This window comes from Salvelinus sp. IW2-2015, linkage group LG35 (assembly GCF_002910315.2).
Source record: "Salvelinus sp. IW2-2015 linkage group LG35, ASM291031v2, whole genome shotgun sequence".
Classification (NCBI taxonomy): Eukaryota; Metazoa; Chordata; class Actinopteri; order Salmoniformes; family Salmonidae; genus Salvelinus; species Salvelinus sp. IW2-2015.
This window is the reverse complement of record NC_036874.1, coordinates 2,457,054-2,477,906: the sequence shown is the minus strand read 5'-3', so window position 1 is coordinate 2,477,906 and position 20,853 is coordinate 2,457,054. Positions and strand designations below refer to the sequence as shown.

The 20,853-nt window shown below is 44.6% G+C and overlaps 1 protein-coding gene across 1 annotated transcript in view; it reads left to right on the top strand.

Annotated features, from left to right (window-relative positions):
- Positions 1-20,853, top strand: part of aplp1 (amyloid beta (A4) precursor-like protein 1) — a 44,954-nt gene that overhangs the window by 16,861 nt on the left and 7,240 nt on the right. The window contains exons 2-4 of the mRNA XM_070437308.1: positions 13,289-13,468; positions 15,780-15,909; positions 20,084-20,198. Of these exons, the coding sequence (XP_070293409.1) occupies positions 13,289-13,468; positions 15,780-15,909; positions 20,084-20,198 (425 nt within the window). The remainder of the gene's footprint in view (positions 1-13,288; positions 13,469-15,779; positions 15,910-20,083; positions 20,199-20,853) is intronic.

Genomic DNA, 20,853 nt, shown 5'->3' with positions numbered 1-20,853 from the left:
CGGAAGCCACTACTGATATCTTGGTTTCATCAGACTATGTGACGGTATTCTAAGGCATGTGATCCTATTTTTTTATGTTTCATTTGAATAGGGACAGAACATTAGATTTGATTGTATTAGGCCTATGCTTTATTCATCCCTGTAGGGATATTATTTTGTCACCTTGACCATGGCATAAAACACACATGCAATAAAATGACAGACAAGCCACTGGGCACACACTGGTTAATCCACAATGTTTCCACTGAAATGACGTTGAACCAACGTGGAATAGACATTGAATTGATGTCTCTGGACAGCTAGAAGCATCTTACATGGTATCATATAACAATGGTTTCATAATTTAATCTAGCAATTTAAACCATTGACATATTGAGTAAACATATCTCTGTTGCACACCAGCTTTTTAGATGAGCCTTTACATAGGATAATATTGTCTTTTGAGGCATGTTGAGGCTGCTTTCCATACTACCTGTCTTTATCTGAGGCAAGCAGCCAGGTGCTGAGTGGTCTAGTGCTCAATCTCTGATTGGGTAACAGTTGAGTTGACAGTTGGGTGTTGCAGTCAGAGAGATCTGCAGTGGAGCTCCAACTAGAGCTAAGCCTTTGATTCCTTAAACCCCTGAGGGTACAGATGTAGGATCTTAATTTGACCCGTATTATTATTATTATTATTATATATATATATATAGTATGTTATACAATTCTCAGCAACAAAAGAGTTAAGCTCCTACATCTGTAATACTTTAGCTGGGAGGCCTTCATCACATCTGGAAGAGTTACACAACACTTGGCATTAACATGATGACATTAACAGTGTGATTTTCACTGTCATGGACGACCAGTATGTTACATAGAAATTGCATTTCATGGTTTGTGTCGGTGGACCAGGTTATCTAATGTTAATTTCAGTGGACTTGATGTTGAGATTCTGATGGTATTGACTAACTGCTGGACTTGCATGTTCGGAAGTTTCCTTTTCAAGCACAGGAACAGTTTACAGCCTACTAATGCAAAGTTAGACAAGTTCAGTTTTCAAAGTCCAAGGTCCTCCGTAGTGTCAGTGGAGACGTGGAAACAGCAGGACATTCTGGGCAGACCTCCTTGTGTTTGAAGATCAGAACAGTTACTGTACGCACGTAGGTTCCCACTTCTAGTGTGACGAAGGTGCATGACTCAGAGAGAGAGAGAGGGGGAGAGAAAAAGAAGGTGGGGTGGCCTCTCTTTAATCAATCACTACATTCTCTAAAGAGAAATCCTGACTACAATAGAACCGTCAATATAACAAGTCTGGGAATGAGTGCCTCTCAATAAGAATCATTCCAGAGCACATGAATCATTTTAGTGTCAATGGGAGTTAGTGTTGATTGAAATGTAAGGTTTTCATTGACTGATAGGATGACTCTTGCTGTGTCTTCAGTCTCTGTTCTATTGTTTAGTAAATGGAGAGAAAGTATTAGGTAAACAAATGGATAACAACAAAAGCGGTGCACTAGTGCTTGTTTCTGTGTAAGTCCATATTTCAAATGACTAAAGCCTTGCCTCTAATGGAAGAAAACATCTAGATAAAACCCTTAGTGTATGAATGCATAAACAAACCACTGATAAAGGAGTGGAGAGACAGAATATGAACAGAAGATGGATACATTGAATGGAATGATTAAAATGTGCTCCTACACTATAGCATTGATACAAATACTGTGTGTGTGTGTTTAAGTCATGGCTGTGAACCCATCTGTGTGAATGGGGGAGTTTTGTGGAGGAGATGCCTACAAGTCTGTTGGGTGATATGCTCCTGGACCTGGACTGGTCCCATGGTCTGTGGGAGACAGGACTCTGCCCGCCATCCACAGCCTCATGACTTCAGGAGAAGTTTGGGACCTTTGCAGAGGAGAGATGCCTACTGTAAGTCACGACTTACTGTGCTGCTTATTCTCCAAGCCACAGCCTGATAGGTCAGGATGATAAGCAGGCGCTCAGAGAATGGAGCTGTAGGCTAGTAAGGTTTTTTTCTACTAAGTATCTATGATTCTGTATATGTACAGACCAGTGCACATATGACTCAGAAAAATTATACACACTGTAGGTTTACTTCTAAGAGGTATAGCCACCATAGAAATAGAATCCCCAAAATATGACGATCACCARCATGAACTGGTTTATATAACTGCTGACCAATCTCTCCATCTCTGGACTCTCTGATGTTTGTGTCAGCTGATAGCCTACGCCCCTTATTTTAAGCCACATCTGAAATTCAATTAAATGTTGCTCTGTGGCTTTTGGCTGGTTTCTGGCCGGTGCTGTGGCCCTACGTGACCTGTGGGGTGCCGGGGTGATTATAGACCATCTGCTCCCAGTAGGCCCAGCTGGATGGGACACTGCTGTAATCTGGTTGGATGAAGTCCGGGTCGCTGAGGGACAATGATGTCACAGTATAACCATAAATAAGACCCTCTACCAGGATGATCTAAAGCCATGTTTTATTTGATTTGATTGTGTAAGGCATCCACTAATTTCTGGGTTGAAGGAAAGACAACAATCCTCCATTACAGGGAGAGAATGTGTTTGACTAGATGTCCAGTTAGTTTTGTTTTATATACACTACCAGTCAAAAGTTTTAGAACACCTACTCATTCAAGGGTTTTTCTTTATTTGTACTATTTTCTTCATTGTAGAATAATAGTGAAGACATCAAAACTATGAAATAACACATATGGAATCATGTAGTAACCAATTTTTTTTTTAACAAATTAAAATAAATGTTATATTTGAGATTCTTCAAATAGCCACCCTTTGCCTTGATGACAGATTTGTTCTTGGCATTCTCTCAACCAGCTTTTCCAACAGTCTTGAAGGAGTTCCCACGGGGCGGCAGGGTAGCCTAGTGGTTAGAGCGTTGGACTAGTAACCGAAAGGTTGCAAGTTCGAATCCCCGAGCTGATAAGGTACAATCTGTCGTTCTGCCCTTGAACAGGCAGTTAACCCACTGTTCCTAGGCCGTCATTGAAAATAAGAATTTGTTCTTAACTGACTTGCCTAGTTAAATAAAGGTTTAAAAAAAAAAATATATATATATATATATATATGCACTCTGCGGTCCGACTCATCCCAAACCATCTCAATTGGTTGAGGTCGGGGGATTGTGGAGGCCAGGTCATCTGATGCAGCATTGTCCTGTTGAAAAACAAATGATAGTCGCACTAAGCCCAAACCAGTTGGGATGGCGTATCGCTGCAGAATTCTGTGGTAGACATGCTGGTTAAGCGTGCCTTGAATTCTAAATAAATCACAGACAGTGTCACCAGCAAAGTACCCCCACACCATCACACCACCTCCTCCATGCTTCATGGTTGGAAATACACATGCGGATATCATCCGTTCACCCACATCGTGTCTCACAAAGACACGGCAGTTGAAACCAAAAATTTCCAATTTGGACTCCAGACAAAAGGACAAATTTCCACTGGTCTAATGTCCATTGCTCATGTTTCTTGGCCCAAGCAAGTCTCTTCTTATTATTGGTGTCCTTTAGTATTGGTTTCTTTTCAGCAATTTGACTTRGACCATGAAGGCCTGATTCACTCAGTCTCCTCTGAACAGTTGATGTTGAGATGTGTCTGTTACTTGAAGCATTTATTTGGGTTGCAATTTCTGAGGCTGGTAGCTCTGAACGTAGAGCAGACTCGGAAGACTCTGGGTCTTCCTTTCCTGTGGCGGTCCTCATGAGAGCCAGTTTCATCATAGCGTTTGATTTTTGCGACTGCACTTGACGAKACTTTCAAKGTTTTTGAAATGTTCCGTATTGACTGACCTTCATGTCTTTAAGTAATGATGGATTGTCTTTTCTCTTTGCTTATTTGAGCTGTTCTTGCCATAATATGGACTTGGTCTTTTACCAAGTAAGGCTATCTTTTGTAGGTAATCCTGAGGTGTGGTCCTTGGGCTCCGGTTCTCCGGAGGGGAGAGAAAGATGGGCGAATTAGATGGAGCATACTTAAGATRACACAGTACTATAGTTTGACCCGTTCCGAAATAGAKCTTAGGCTTTCCCAACCGGACCTGATATGCATACATTTATTAGTTTAATATAGAGACCGGTTCCGAACGAACKCGAGGACAACTAGAACCATTCTGTATAGACCTGGTTAGATCCAGACCTGATCTGAATGAGGGAAGCAGCAGAAAAGTCATTTTTTTTAAGCTATTTTATTAACCGGAGCTGATAAAGGGAGAGAGGGATTCCGCTCTAGCAGGCGGGGGATGGGGCTGTACTGTGAGCGAGTGACACGGGAAGAGGGAGGGAGAGACAGCTACCAACCAAGCCGACTCGCGCTATACTAGATTTAACGTTGCCATAGCTAGGTTATTTATCATCAATATGATTATGTAGTATCTGCTTTGAATGCATCAAACCGGGAGAAGCTCGTTAAGCTAACATAAGCTAGCTAGGCTAATTGAGGCTGCATGCACTTTCTCATCCTACAGTTACAAACATCTCCTTTCACAATATTAAGTAGCAGCCTACCTGTTGGTTATTGGTAGCAGCCTACCTGTTGGTTGTAGCCTATCCTTCTCCTTTAACTTTTAATTTAGTAAATGTAATTCCATTTTTCATTGATTAAATATCTCCTAACTTAGAGCCACAAACATAGAGCCACAAACTGAGGCTCTATGATTGTAGCTTATTGCAGCTTTGATGACTTATGATTGGCCAACAACAAGCTACATGCTCCACTCTCTTGAAAAGCAAGAGTAGCACCATACAATTATCTCACTACTGCAGCAGTCACGTTCGGATCTGTACGGGCTTTTCCGGACAAGTCAGTTAAAATTACACATACATGAGACAATCATATCAGATCCKACCCAGATCCGTGACATTTAGAATTCTGGATCCACACGTTCCTGGATCGTGTCTCGTGTATTCAGGCACAGGTAGATCCGTGAAGACCTCTACACAGGACACCAGATAAGACAGGACTGGAGACTGAGACCGGGGGGGTCGGGGGACACTGGCCCAGTCCAACAATACCCACGGATAGGGCCAACCAGGCAGGATATAACCCCACCCACTTTGTCAAAGCACAGCCCCCACACCACRGGAGGATATCAACAGACCAGGAACGTACTACCCTGAGACAAGGCTGAGTATAGCCCACAAATATCATAGTAAACATTGTTCTATTGATTGAATTCATCTGAAGTGCGTTCTTGCAGTGCAATAATCTTTTGTCTTCTTAGCCTGGAACCTGACAGCTTTTATTGAACTGTGGCCTCTTAACCATATCCCTGGCATGATGTCTACTTTTGTCCGCTATTGTGCATGTCAAATTGGCCATTCAGCAAAAGTAGCGTACATTGGGGGTTAAGCCCAGCAGGTTAAGGGTCTACCAATCCGCCACTAAGCTGGTGTGTTAGGTATCTAACACAAACTGGCAACCACAACAATTTAGCAGTGGGGTTTTAATTAGTATGGAGCGATGATGGGGGTTGATGTTGATGGCACGCTATTCCCTATATAGTCAAATGTATTTTATATATATTTATTTTATAAATATAGTGCACTATTTGTGATCAGGGCCCCCATTTGGGACACACACCTTAACTGTCTCCATGCTCCACCAGACCAGACTCTCTGTATCCCTGTGTGTCTGACGCACCTCTCTCATTATCATGGACCCAGCCTGCCTGGCAGATGAGGAAGAGACCCTGGCAAAGCCAATGAATAATTAAACACTGTGATTACAATGATGAATACTCCCAAATCTATTTCACCATTTAGTCTGAGCCCAGCGATGGGATGGAACAACAGCAGAGTGTGGGGCTTTGTGTGGAGGCGGTGAGGGGTGGGGTAGGAAGGTGGTGTGAAAGAAGGTGTGGGGAGCGAAGGGAGTGTGGGTTGGGAAGGTGTGGTTTGGGGAGGGAAGGTGTGGTGGTGAGGGAAGGGAAGGGGAGGGGAAGGTGAGGGGAGGTGGTGTGGTGTGGGGAGCAAAGGGAGTGTGGGTTGGGAAGGTGTGGTTTGGGGAGGAAGGTGTGGTGGTGAGGGAAGGGAGGGGGGAGGTGTGGTGAGGGAGAGTGTGGTTGAGAAGGTGTGGTTTGGGAGGGAAGGTGGGGAGGGGAGGGAGGAAGGTGCGGTGGTGAGGTAAGGGGAGGGAAGGTCGGGTGGTGTGGTGGAGGGAGAGAAGGTGTGGTGTGGGGAGCGAAGGAAGTGTGGGTTGGGAAGGTGGTGAGGGAGGGAGGGAGGGAAGGTGGTGAGGAGGGAGGGAGGGAGGGAGGGAGAGAAGTGTGGTGGTGGTGGGGAGCGAAGGAGTGTGGGTTGGGAAGGTGTGGTTTGGGGAGGTGCGACGTGCGGTGCGGTGGTGAGGGAAGGGGTGGTGGGGAGGGAGGGAGCCTGGGTTGGGGTGGACAGGCTGGCTGCCTGGAGAGAGCCCAGATCAGAAGTAAGTGGGAGGTTGTGAGAGGGAGGGAGGAGAGAGGGATAGGATAAAGTGGAGTGGGGTGAGAGAGAGGTAGGAGGGAAGGATAGGACAGAGTGGAGGGGGGTGATTGAGAGGAGGGAGAGGACCGAGATCAAAGGGAATGTGGGAGGGATGGAGGGATAGTCTAGAAGGATAGGACAGAGAATGGAGGTGGGATTGAGAAGGAGTGAGAGAGAGGACAGAGATCAAGGGAATGTGGGATCGATGGAGGGATAGCTAGGAGGAAGGATAGGACAGAGAGTGGAGAGGGGCATTGAGATGAAGAGGAGGGAGGTAGAGGACAGGATAAAAGGGAATGTGGGAGGGATGGAGGAAGGATAGGACAGAGAGTGGAGGGAGGGAGGGACAGAGATCAAGGGAATGCGGGAGGGATAGACTAGGAGGGAAGATAGGACAGAGAGTGGAGGGGGATTGAGAGGAGAGACGGGGGGAGAGACAGATCAAAGGGATGTGGTGAGGATGAAGGTAATAGTCTAGGAGGAAAGAACGACAGGAGTGGAGGGGATTGAGAGGAGAGGGAGGAGGGAGAGGACAGAGATCAAAGACAATGTGGAAGGGGTGGAAGGATGGAGGGATAGTCTTGGAGGGAAGAATAGTCCAGAGAAGGAGGGGGATTGAGGGAGGAGGGAGGGAGAGGACGGAGATCAAACGGAATGTGGGAAGGGATGGAGGGATAGTCTCGGAGGGAAGGATAGGACAAGTGGAGGGGGGATTGAGAGCGAGGGAGGGAGAGCGACAAGACAAATGGGAATGTGGGTGGGATGGAGGGATAATCTAGGAAGGGAAAAGATAGGACAGAGAGTGGAGGGGGGATTGGAGAGGGAGGTTACAGAGAGCCAGAGGTAAGTCGTGAGAGAAGGAAGAATGGGATAGGAGGGAGAGGGTAGAGGGAAGTTGGAAGGGAGGGAGGGGCAGCAGGGCCGGGCAGCCACCCACTCTCTGACCATCTGTGCGGCAGAGAACCACAGAGACAGGCACAGCACGGCTTCAGGCTGTGTGTGTTTGTAAGTGTGCGTTTCAGCGTGTGTGCACGTGTGTGCATGCATTTCTGTGCATCCGTTCATGTGCATTAATGTGTTTTAATCCGTGTGTGTGTGAGTACATTTGTGTACAGTATTTATCCCAGTGTATGTGCTTATCTGTGTGTGTGCCTCGCCCTTACGTTGGATCCCTGTGTGTGTGTGTGTGTGTGTGCGCCTCGCCCTTGCAGTGTCACCCGGCCAGCCAGCCCTCAGGGAGAAGGGATGTAAATTAGCAGGTGAAATAACCCAGATCCCTACTGCCAAGGGATTAACCCCTCAGAGGTCCCATGTCTCCAGTTCACCACCCGACCCCACTAAACATCCATCAACATCAGTACACCAGTCTGAACATAGACTTAACATGGTCCTCTCAACACACAGCCCTTAGCTACAGATCTAAGATCAGRTGACCCTTCCCAAGTCCTAACCTTAACCACTAGAGGGAAGAAAACCAAACTGACCTTAGATCAGCGTCGTTAGGCTTGGACACCGCCCCCCCCCCACACACACACATAGGAAGTGATGAGCTAGATGAGTCGGTGTCAGACGTGCAGCTCAGCTAACATTTATGGCAGGGCCATCTGATGGATTAAAGGGATTGGCAGACAATGGAGTGGCTCCTCCCCCTCCGCTGCCTGGCCTTGCCATGTAGGGCTTGGAGATTGCATCATATCAGAGGATGAAGTCATCCTGCAACAAAAGGCAGGCAGGAGGGAACAGGTGCTGCATATTTAATTAGACAAACGGTTGGGCCGTGGCGATGCCAGAGGAATATGTAAATTTGATGGCGGCCCTGGCCTGGCACGAGCTAAATCCAGCTGACACAGAGATATTTATGGGCAAGATTATGGTTTTCGTTTGGTCTCTTTATTTGTCCCTGTACTCAGTCACACACATGCATCTGCATTGTAGCTTAACTACCTCCTATCAGAGGTGTATCTGAGAAATGAGGATGACTGTCTCACTTTTTCTTCATGCTATGCTAGGATATTCCCAGACCGCTGTGCTTCCCTCTGCCCTTTGTGCTCTTTGTGTCAGAGTACTCAATACCTCCTTGTGATGTTTCTTCCTTGGAGAATAGGGAACATGGGGACTAGGGAGTACTGTTCATGAAAGGAGTAGAGTCCATCCATCCCTAGTTAGTGGATGTTGGAGAAAAAGAGGGAAATATCAACGGAGAATGAGGAGCAAGAAAGAGAGAAGGAACCAGGAAAAGACAAAAAGGCAATTGATGTCTCTGGGCTTATGTCAACAGGCAATTATTAATGATGAGGTGGGCTCTGGCTCTTTTCCTCTGTGCAGTGGTTGAGTCAGGGAGCACTCCTCTCCTGTCCACTGTGTTTAGCTCCCTCAGCACTAAGGCTTGATTTGTGGGAGAGAGAGAGAGAGAGGGGGAAGGGAGAGAGAGAGAGAGAGAGAGGGAGGGCCTTGAAGGAGGTGGAGGGAGAGGGGTGGGGGATGGGGCACCACACACACCCCTCAAACACACACACACCTCAGCTCACACTGTACTGTACATCTCTGGGAGACATCCAGGCCTTTACTGTCCAATTAAGGTTGGCCCAGGGGGGAACGTACAGAACAGAGCAGCTCTCCAGCCTCCGCCGCTCTCATCTCTCTCTTCATGGAGGAGCTGGGTAATTGTTAACAGATTGGGAAGTGTTATTGTGAAGCAGTGTGGATCAGGACGTCTCAGTCCGACCGGCCGCCGCTGTGGTCACAGCAGAGAGGTCTTAGTGGTCTTAAGCCTAATTGACTAAGAAATAGAATGAAAAGCCCCCGTCCTGGCAGGCAGAGGAACTGGCTTTTCTACTGAGCAGAGAACGAAGAGACTATTAGAGAGATAATTAAAAGGAGTCAAAAACTGACAAAACATACTTTTTATGTGAGACTAATTATCAGTTCCAATTCCATTAGGACTAATATTAAAAGTCTACTGAATATATAGAACAAATGAATTACACCTGGAAATGTGTTTGCTCTAGCGGTCTGTTCCTGCTACCCTTTAGCAAGAGCATCTTCTCAGTTGACTGCCTTGGTTAGGTGGGGGCTACGCTTGACTGATTTACCATTTAAACCGGATTAGTGACTGGCTGCCAGATTCCCCTAGTGTGCCAAGGCAAACGCCAAGACCACACCAGCACCTTTCATTCAGGCTTTTGGTACTTCCTCCTAAAACTCATTTAGAGCAATTAGCAGAGGGCATGCTGTCTTGTCTGACCAACCAATCACAGCCAGATAGAATCCATCTCCTGACAGGGACCTAAACAGTTAGGATTTTGATGTTCAAAATGTTCCAGATAGAGGTGCATTGTATAGAATATATATGACATTATATTATGTGTAATAAACTGTCATGCCAGGTCTATGCAGTACATCTTCTATCTGCAACCCACCAYATTGAACAGGCCCCGGGTGACTGTAGAACAGGCGTGCTAAACAATTGTCATAAGTAAATGACAGAGTGACGGCAGCTAGTTCCTGTTCACACGCATGTAACTGTACCGTTCCTTCTGTAAACAACCGTGTTAGTCAGCCTGTCTGATTCACTGACAACAGAGATACAAGGCTTCTTTAATGAGTCTGTGTGTGGGTGGGAGAGTTTCTCTCCTGGGTCTCTCGATTGAAATTGACTGATTTCATGCATTTATGAACAATTTCATGCATTAATGAACACACTGAGAGATACTGTACCTTTTTATGAAGCGAGGCAGCCTTGTTGTCAATTCAGCATTTTAATTTTGAGTTTCAAAATGACTATAATGCAAATATGCCAGGGCTTTTATTTCCTGAACTGAATGCAACGGAGCTCTGACTGGAACATTTAAACTTGGACTATCATGGCTTGCAGTGGTACTTTCATGCAATCAGACCTGTGACTTTTCCCAGTCAGCGCCATGCTGAGACACTGCGTGGTAGGGTGGCAGTCACACCACGGAGGAGTGGGAGAGAGTGGGAGGTTGGGATGTCTATCCTTGTGTGATGGTTGTCATGGTGGTGAGATGGTGAAATGCAGAGTGATTATTCCCAAAGTGGGTCAAAGACAGCATGTCCATAACTGCTGGCAGGACATGGTAACTTTMAAGAGGAGAGAGAGAGCGAGAGAGAGAGAGCGAGAGAGCGAGAGGAGGGGAAGATGGAACAATGTATAAACAAATCCAGGGCACATTGAGGGAACGCAGGCAGAGTGTTTGTGATTAGTATTTGTTATCACGGCAGGCCCATCTAATCTGGTGGTGAATCAGGGAGAGCTGGGATTGGCTGAGGTGCTGCGGAGCCTCCTCTCCACGCTGGAGGTCAGGCCATCTGGCTCCAGATGGACTCCTATTGATCGGAGGGCGGAGGGAGCATGGCGATCCAGTTGCAGGCGTACATCATCGATTTTCTGCTGAAGTGCAGGAGTGGAGAGAGCAGGCTGCAGGGGGTGTGTGTGTGGGGGGGGGGGTGAAGGCTGGAGCACAGCAGAGCTGTCAGGTCATCTTCTCAAATATCCAGAAGTATTTTTTTGTGGCGTTGACCTTCCCTGAGTCAGAGACATATCTATTTAACCACTACCTCAGCAGGCCCAGTGGCTTGTCACTGTGGGCTGTGTGTAGCTTAAGCAAGAGCTTTTATTCTCACACACACCCTTTACTTAACACACATCAATAACGTGCTCCCAGAAAGCTGCCAGTTCAGCAGAAATCAACATCTCTAAGCACCACTCTTAATAATATGCAAACAGTTTCTATGTTGAGTCTAAAGTCACGTACAGTACCAGCAGTCACTCATAGAGACTTTAATTAACAAAGTACAGAGCTAAGGTTATCACTGAACTCCAAATAAATTGGGTGTCTGCACCATTCTGGAGCTCCAAACCCCATTCCTCAAGGCCTCGCTCGGCCACATCCATACAGCTTTAATTATAATCCAATGAACTCATTATCATGGTTTCCATTCATATCTAAAGTGGGGCTCTAAAGCTCAGACTCCTCCGGTCCTATTATATTTATTGTATATTTATTAATGGTTTTTGTATATATTTATTAATGGGTTTTATATATATTTATTTCCGATTATTATACATTTCAATTAGAACTTCAAACATTTTAGCAGCTTTCGGCTGAGGCAGAGCTTCCCTTTGATCAGATTTCACTCGTCCTGCTTTCCTCTCTCTCTCTTCTCCTCTCCCCCTTTACCCCTGGGCATCTTGATGCTAATAGGCTGAGTGTTGCTCTTCTTGCCTGTCAGTCCGCCTGTCTGTCTATGGAGATTAAAGCAGTTGGGCCAGTCATAAGACGGGTTGAATGGGTTCTGGGTTGCCATTTGCCAGTTTCAGTGTGGATAGGGATATTGTTTGAACTTTCCGTCATATCAGTTTTCATAAGTGACTCTTGGCTGTTAAGCCAGGAGAATGGCAAGACTGAGCTAAATGGTTTGTTAGGGAGATGTTCAAGCATGTCTTTGAAATATTCCCCTACTTTTTCTGCACCAAAGAGGAGTCATATCTCTCTGCTATATATACTGTACGTGTGAACACAACACCTGATAACTCCATCCCTCTATGTCCCTTTCTAAAATAATCCTAGTGAGGCATTGACGTCATAATACTCAGCTTGTGTTACAAAACGAGCATGTTTGGTCTCTACATCTGCAGATCTTATCTTTTTGTCTCCCCCCCTCGACTCTCCTCCTTTCCTCTCCCTTCCCTTCCTCTCCTACTCTCTCCCCTCCCTCCCTCTCCTGTGTGTTAATGTACTTGAAGTGGCCCGGCGGTCAATGAGCTTGTATTAACACCTGACTGGGAGCAGCGGGGCTGGGGCCGGCTGGTGTTTGTTCCTCCATGGTGCCTCCCCTGGGCCCGACCCCCAGGCTGCAGGCAGAGGGAACGGATCCCATGATCAATAACATCCTAGCAGGCTACTGAGAGAGGGTAGGAAAGTGAGAGGAGGTGGGAGGATGGAGGATGGAGATAGAGGGAGAGAGAAAGAGCTAAGGGAGAGAGACCGTAGGGGAGAGAATAAAGGGGAGTGGTAGAAAGAGGATAAAAGAGGGGCAGATGGGAGCAGGCTTTACAGTATATAGTTGTTGTACACTTCCTATTTATCCACCCTATCTTTATATTCTCAACGCTTAACATTGCTAACAGAACCAGGGCGTAGTTTGTCAGTCTAAGTCAGACTTTTCACCTGCTTTGGGTGTCACTCAACGCATGATCTGGTGTAAATATTTTCTGATCCTTGTTTCTGCCTATTTTCTCAATCACTGTAGCTACAGTGTGTGAGACTAAATGGTATATGCATTAGCTTGAAAGTCCATCTCTCTCTATACACACAGACACACACTCTCTCTCACGGCAGCTAAGCCATTGTCTGTGTTGGGAGATAGATCAGAGAGACTATACCAGCTGGTACATTTAGTCTAATCTAAGGTCCTGTCCTTCATTCTCAAACTCGATAATATCCCACCACTTTGTTTGTATTGACTGCTCTTCATCTCTCTCTCTCTCTCTCAATCCAATTCAAGGGCTTTATTGGCATGGGAAACATATGTTAACATTGCCAAAGCAAGTGAAGTAGATAATAAACAAAAGTGAAATAAACAATAAAAATGAACAGTAAACATTACACTCACACGCTCTCTCTCTCAGGACAACCATAACAAAGTATTTCTCTCCCTCCACCTTACCACCTTCCTTCCTCTCTACTTCCATCTATTACTCTTTCTATTTCTCAACGTGTCTTTTCTTGTTCTACCTCCCCTCACCCCCCCTCCTCTCCCTCTCCCTGTCTACCTCCCTCTCTCTAGGCTTTGGCCATGGCTGAGGTGAATGGACCGGGGCCCCTGGTGGCCGAGCCGCAGATTGCCATGTTCTGTGGGCGTCAGCTGCTGCACATGAACCCTGAGACTGGCCAATGGGAGCCTGACCCGCAGGGCCGCCAGGGCTGCTTCACAGAGCCCAACCAGATCCTGTCCTACTGCCAAGAGGTAGGAGCCAACAACACTGCTATGGTTATGAGATCGACCTCATACTGCACTGTTACTGCACTGTTACTGTAATGCTCATCTCCAATGCTGCTGCAATAGCATACTAGAGAGCAGATACTTTAGATAGGTTCATGGATATAAAGATAGTGGTAGATTCAGGGACTTCAGAAAGTATTCATACCCCTTGACTTATTCCACATTTTGTTGTGTTACAGAATGAATTCAAAATGGTTTAAAAAAAATTCTACACACAATAATGACAAAGTGAAAACATGTTTTTGCAAATGATTACAAGCATACCAAGAGCAGCCACAACTATGCTTGAAAATAGGGAGAGTGGTACTCAGTAATGTGTTGTGTTGGATTTGCCCCAAACATATTCAAGATAAAAATGGAATTGCTTTGCCACATTTTTTGCAGTTTTACTTTAGTGCCTTGTTGCAAACAGGATGCATGTTTTGGAATATTTTTCTTCTGTACAGACTTCTTTCTTTTCACTCTGTCAATTAGGTTAGTATTGTGGCATACGGTAACTGCAATGTTGTTGATCCATCCTCAGTTTTATCCTACCACAGCCATTAAACTCTAACTGTTTTAAAGTCACTATTGGCCTCATGGTAAAATTCCTGAGCGGTTTCCCTCCTCTCCGGCAACTGAGTTAGCAAGGACACCTGTATCTTTGTAGTGACTTGGTGTATTGATACACCATCCAAAGTGTAATTAATAACTTCACCAAGCTTAAAGGGATACATATATATATTTACCCATCATTGGAAAACATCCCTGGTCTTTGTGGTAGAATCTGTGTTTGAAATTCACCGCTCGACTGAAGGACGTTACAGATAATTGTATGTGTGGGGTACAGAGATGAGGTAGTCATTCAAAAATGTTACACACTATTGCGCATGGAGTGAGTCCATGCAACTTATTATGTGACTTGTTAATCAGATTTTTACTCCTGATCTTATTTAGGTTTGCCATAACAGGGGTTGGGGTCGAATACTTATTGACTGAAGACATTTCAGCTTTTAAATTTTTTATTGATTTGTAACATTTAAAAACATCATTCCACTTCGACATTATGGGGTGTTGTGTATAGGCCTGTGACATTTTTTTTTAATGTTATCCATTTTAAATTCAGGCTGTAACAGCATTTGGAAAAAGCCAAGGGGTGTGAATACTTTCTGAATGCACTGTAAATGGGTGGACAGACTGGTATAGATAGATACCTCACACAACATTACAAATATGAGTAGTAGTAACCAACCCTAATCTCCCAATCTGTCTCACTTGGTTTGTCTTGTCCTATCAAATCTATATATTTCCGTATATATAGTGGAGTGATGGTGGTCAGGAGGAAATATTTATTGATATTTCCTGAATATTAATACTACCATCCATCGATCTTCCTCCTGCCACGTTTATCCCCCTAATTCCTGAACGTCTCCTGCATGCCAAATTTAAGGCATATCAATGGCGTAACAGGCCTAGCCACAGCCTTGGTTTGATTTGAGACTCGCTGCTCCCCCTCTGAAACAAGAGCAAGGAGCCAGTTTTTATAAAATGACATCATGCGCCACCTGGTGGCTAAATGAAGCACAGCAGGTAAAGGAAACAGCAGTCACACAGTTGAAATGGCTGTAATGTGATTACCCAGCTCATTATGCGTCTGTGATTGCTTTTCCACAAAAGCGTTCCTTTTTCCTCAACGTCTGTGGATCCGGCTCTGACAGTGTGCCAAATACATTTCTCAATCCATTAAACCTCATTATAGGGCTGTGCGTATGCCATTGCCCTACATTTTAATTGAAAGTAGTCAGATGTGAAATTGGGATTATTGAAATAATTGGAAGTGGGATTGTATAGGTCAACTTGTTTTCAGCCTGGAATTTTCTCTACAACTTAAGGAGAATATCAGTGTACGACCTGCATAGTCAGAAAATAGACCCTTAGGGCCGAAGTGTTTCAGACCGTTGCATGAGTCTCTCCTTTTTACCTTTCTCCCTATTGATTGTGCTATCCTTCTTCCCTCTCCTCCTCACTCCCTCTCCTCCTCTCTCCCTCTCATACTCTCTCCCTCTCCTCCTCTCTCCCTCTTGCCCTCTCTCATTCTGTCTACTGTACGTCCCCTCAACCCTCCTTTTTCCCTCTCAATTTGTCTGACCCTGTTGTCTCTCTCCTCTCTCTTGTCCTAACTCCTCCCTGATGTCCTGTCTGTCCATATCGTCCATCCATCTTTCTGTCTGTCTCTCCCGCCGTCTTTCTGTCTGTCTCTCCCGCCGTCTGTCTGTCCGTCCATCTGTCCAACCAGATGTACCCAGCCCTACAGATCTCCCATGTGGAGGAGTCCTCCAGCCCTGTCACCATCCCAGCCTGGTGTAAGAAGGGCTGGGGCCACTGCCAGACACGCCCCTTCATTGTCATGCCCTACCGCTGCCAGGGTAAGAACCACATGTCTGCAATGTCTGCACCCTCAGCCTCATCATCATCCTTCTAATCTTCATCATATCCCTACACAAACATCACTCAAAACATTGCACAACTTCCCTTTGATCACACACCCCATATCGGACGGATAACTTTATTATATTAATAAGTAACATCATGTCATCATTATGTTTAATACAAAGCATGTCATTTCAGTTATATGGTTAAGTAGCGTTCAAATTCAGCCTCGGGGAAGTAATAATAGAAACGGACATAGTATGTCTAATAGTTCATTTGAATGGATTCCATTGTCAAAGCTTTGTCAGGTGCACCAAAGGGCTTCACTCCATCAAAATGGTGGGAAGGTCTTTCAGTCTGTGTTGAATATTAACCCACTTGTCCCCACATTTTTCCAAACATGCCACTATGCACATCTTACACCATTAGTAACCCTAACACGTAATCCAAATTGCTTAAAAAATTATAGTAATTGAAAGGTATGTAAAAAGAATTGTGACTGATGGGAACATACAGTGCTCTGACTATAATAAAATGAACAGACATTTGCCCCAATATCTACTGTATATACCTCAGCTCATTTACCCACACACCCCATCCCTCATACCCCCATGCCCTAACCCTAACACCCACATGCCAATACCCTAATATTGATACAATCAAGTAATGATACACCCATATCCTAGCTCTAAATGATACACACATATCCTAGCCCTAAATGATACACACATATCCTAGCCCTAAATGATACACACATATCCTAGCCCTAAATGATACACACATATCCTAGCCCTAAAAATATACAACCCATATTCCTAGCCCTAAATGATACACCCATATCCTAGCCCTGAATGATACACCCATATCCTAGCCCTGAATGATACACCCATATCCTAGCCCTGAATGCCTATTTGTTACTCATAGACCCCAGATCCTTTGTCAATAATAATTTCATAGATAAACTCATAGTACGTGGTATTGTCACGGCCGTTTAAAGGAGTGGACCAAGGCGCAGCGGTTTGAGTACATACTTTTTTATCTTATACGATGTCTCTAACAAAACAATAAATATCAATACGACACGTGAAGCCAACGTAGTGCATCCAGGAAACTAACAAGGACAACTACCCACAAAACCAACATGGAAAATGGCAACCTAAATAGGCTCCCCAATCAGAGACAACGATAAACAGCTGTCTCTGATTGGGAACCCATTCAGGCCACCATAAACCTACATACCCCTAGACAATACAAAATCCCCATAGATAACCAAAAAACCCTAGACAAGACAAAAACCACACAAACCACCCTTGTCACACCCTGACCTAACCAAATAATAAAGAAAGCAAATATAACTAAAGTCAGGGCATGACAGGTATGTTGCCAGAAAGGATTTGAATGGGCAATAGACGTCCATCCAGACCAATTATCTGTATGAGCCTTGTTTAGCCCTACATTATTAGAAAAAAGGGTTCCGAAAGGGTTCTTTGTTCAGCTGTCCCCATAAGAAAACTATTTTTTTGGTTCCAGGTAGAATCCTTTTGGGTTCCATGTAGAACGCTCTGTGGAAAAGGTTCTACATGGAACCCAAAATAGTTTTACCTGGAACCAAAAAGGGTAACTGAAAGGGTTCTGCTAAAGGGGACAGCTAAAGAAACCTTTTAGGTTCTAGATAGCACCTTTTTGTCTAAGAGTGTACACCCCTTTCCTCAGATAAACCAGGGAAATCCATGGGCATACTTATATAAAACAGGTCTACCCCAGTGCCCAAGCCTCAATATTAATACAAACCAGGTTTACACCTGTACTTCAGCCCCAATATTCTTACAGATCAGGTGTACACCTGCACATCTAACCCAATATGGATTAAAACATTTATAAAAAACAGGTCTACTGCTACATGTCAGCCCCAATTGTCATAAAAAAATAGTTGTACTTCTGCATTTCAGCCCCAATATTCATATAAACCAGATCTACACCTGTAATTCAGCTCCAATTTACATATCTGTAAAGTATGCACCTGTGTTTGAACCCAATTAGTCAACTAAGCCAGGTCTAAATGTACCGAAGCCTGAATACTGTAAACTGTAAAACAGGTCTACCCCTGCACCTCATCTCCAATACTCCTACAAACTAGGTCTACATCTTTGACTAAGTCCCAATACTAATATAAACCAGATCTACACCTGCATATCGCAGCCAATTACCCATATGAACCAGGTTTACACGTGACTATCCCAATACTCTGATAAACCAGGTCTACCCTTGTGACTATTCAGCAAAACTCACATAAACCAGGTCTACCCTTGTGACTATTCAGCAAAACTCACATAAACCTATTAACATTAAATATTTGTTAAGTTATTACACTAATTCAGTTTATGGGTCTATACATGGCCAATTTGCCCTAAAATAACAAAATGTGATGTTTACAGTCAAAATCACTTATGTAAATGTATGTAAAGACTAATGAATAATGGTAAAATCATCTGTAAGATCATCTTGATCAAATATATCCATAACCCAACTCAACTTCAATCTACTGAAAAAATGTATCTGCTATGATTAAATATACATAATATGTTAGAGCCATTGGTCACATGTTTCCGCTTAAATATTTTCATATACCACGAGCATCATGAATTCAATGTATTGTGACAATTTTGAGAAGTCACATGAAACACATTCGCCACGCTGATCCTCAACACAGGGGCCACTCAGGGGTGTGTGCTCAGTCCCCTCCTGTACTTCCTGTTCACTCATGGCTCCACGGTCAGGCACGACTCCAACACCATCATTAAGTTTGCCGATGACACAACAGTGGTAGGCCTGATCACCGACAACGATGACAGCCTGTAGGGAGGAGGTCAGTGGCCTGGTTGTGTGGTGCCGGGACAACAACCTCTCCCTCAAAGTGATCAAGACAAAGGAGATGATACAATCACTACAAAACCTATTCCCCCTCAGGAGACTGGAAAAATATTTGGCATCGGTCCTCAGATCCTCAAAAGGTTCTACAGCTGCACCATCGAGAGATCCTGACTGGTTGCGTCACTGCCTGGTATGGCAACTGCTCGGCCTCCGACCGCAAGGCACTACAGAGGATAGTGCGAACAGCCCAGTACATCGCTGGGGCCAATCTTCCTGCCATCCAGGACCTCTATACCAGGCGGTGTCAGCGGAAGGCCCTAAAAATTGTCAAAGACTCCAGCCATCATAGTCCTAGACTGTTTTCTCTGCTACCACACGGCAAGCGGTACCGGAGTGCCAAGTCTAGGTCCAAGAGGCTTCTAAACAGCTTCTATCCCGAAGCAAAAAGACTACTGAACACCTAATCAAATGGCTACCCAGACTATTTGCGTTGCCGCCCCCTCTTTTACACCGCTGCTACTCTCTGTTGTTATTATCTATGCATAGTCACTTTAATAACTCTACCTTCATGTACATATTACCTAAACTAACCGGTGCCCCCGCACATTGACTCCCAATGTATATAGTCTCGCTATTGTTATTTTATTGCTGCTCTTTAATTACTTGTTACTTTTATTTCTTATTCTTATCCATATTTTTTTAACTGCTTTGTCTGTTGGGGGCTAGTAAGTAAGCATTTCACTGTATTCGGCGCATGTGACTAATACAATTTGATTTGGTTTTGAATCATACTAGATACCTGAATAATGCATAATATATGGCTTATTTGTTAATAAATACAGCTTTAACTTCTCTAGAGTCTGTAAAGTACAAAAGTAATTTTTTTCACTATTGTGACCGATGGAATCAAATGACTTAAATGAAAATCTGAAATTAAGCATATTTCACATTGTTCTGTCCTTGACTGACTGACTGACTGACTGACTGACTGKCTGCAGCTTTTGAAAGTAGAACTGCAGGCAGCAGCACACCATGGTGTTCTGGATCAATCTCCACTCCCCACCTTGTCCTCAGCTCAGATAATGCCAACATTACAGTGCCTCTGCACTATCTTATTATACTGAACCTTTCTAGTTCAAGGCTCTCTCTGTCTGTCTCTGTCTGACTGACTGTCTCTCTCGGGTTTATGAACATTTTAGATCATTTKTTTTTCTTTTTTTTTACAACCATGGCAAGTATTAAAATATAAAAATTCTCCCCCTCATTCCATTTCCCTCCTCTCTCTCTCTCGCTCTGCAGTGGGTGAGTATGTGAGTGAAGCCCTGTTGGTTCCAGACCGATGCCGTTTCCTGCACCAGGAGCAGATGGATGCCTGTGAGAGCTACGTCTACTGGCACAACATAGCCAAGGAGGTGCGGGCGGAGCCACATTATATTAACTAAGATTATATTAGAGTTAATGAAATTATGCCTAAATGATATTACATGTTCATTTTTCAATTCATTTCTTAAGTTTTAATTGGGTTTTAACYCKACTAGGACTCTTTATAGAGAGTTAGCATAGACTMCTATGAGACATTAAACTTTGACTTGGACTAATTGKGTCAATAACTAAACTGCAGTGTAGACTGCACTGCAGTAAAAGACTGGGGCTGGAAGCTAACTGTACCATATAATAAACGACCTTACCCCCCCCCCCCCCACCCACCCCCGGCCCTAAATGAACACCTCACCCCCCCACCCCCCGGCCTATAATAACTACTCACCCCCCGGCCCGATAATAAACTTACCTCACCCCCCCGGCCTATAATAAACTACCACCCCCCCGGCCTAAATAAACTACCTCCCCCCCGGCCTATAATAAACTACCTCACCCCCCCGGGGCCTATAATAAACCTACCTCACCCCCCGGCCTATATTAAACTACCTCACCCCCCCGGGCCTAATAAAACTACCTCACCCCCCGGGCCTATAATAAACTACCTCACCCCCTTGGCCTTAGTTAAACTCCTCTGCCGCTCTCTCTGCTGATGCAGTATGATACTGTATGTTACACTACACCCAGCTTGT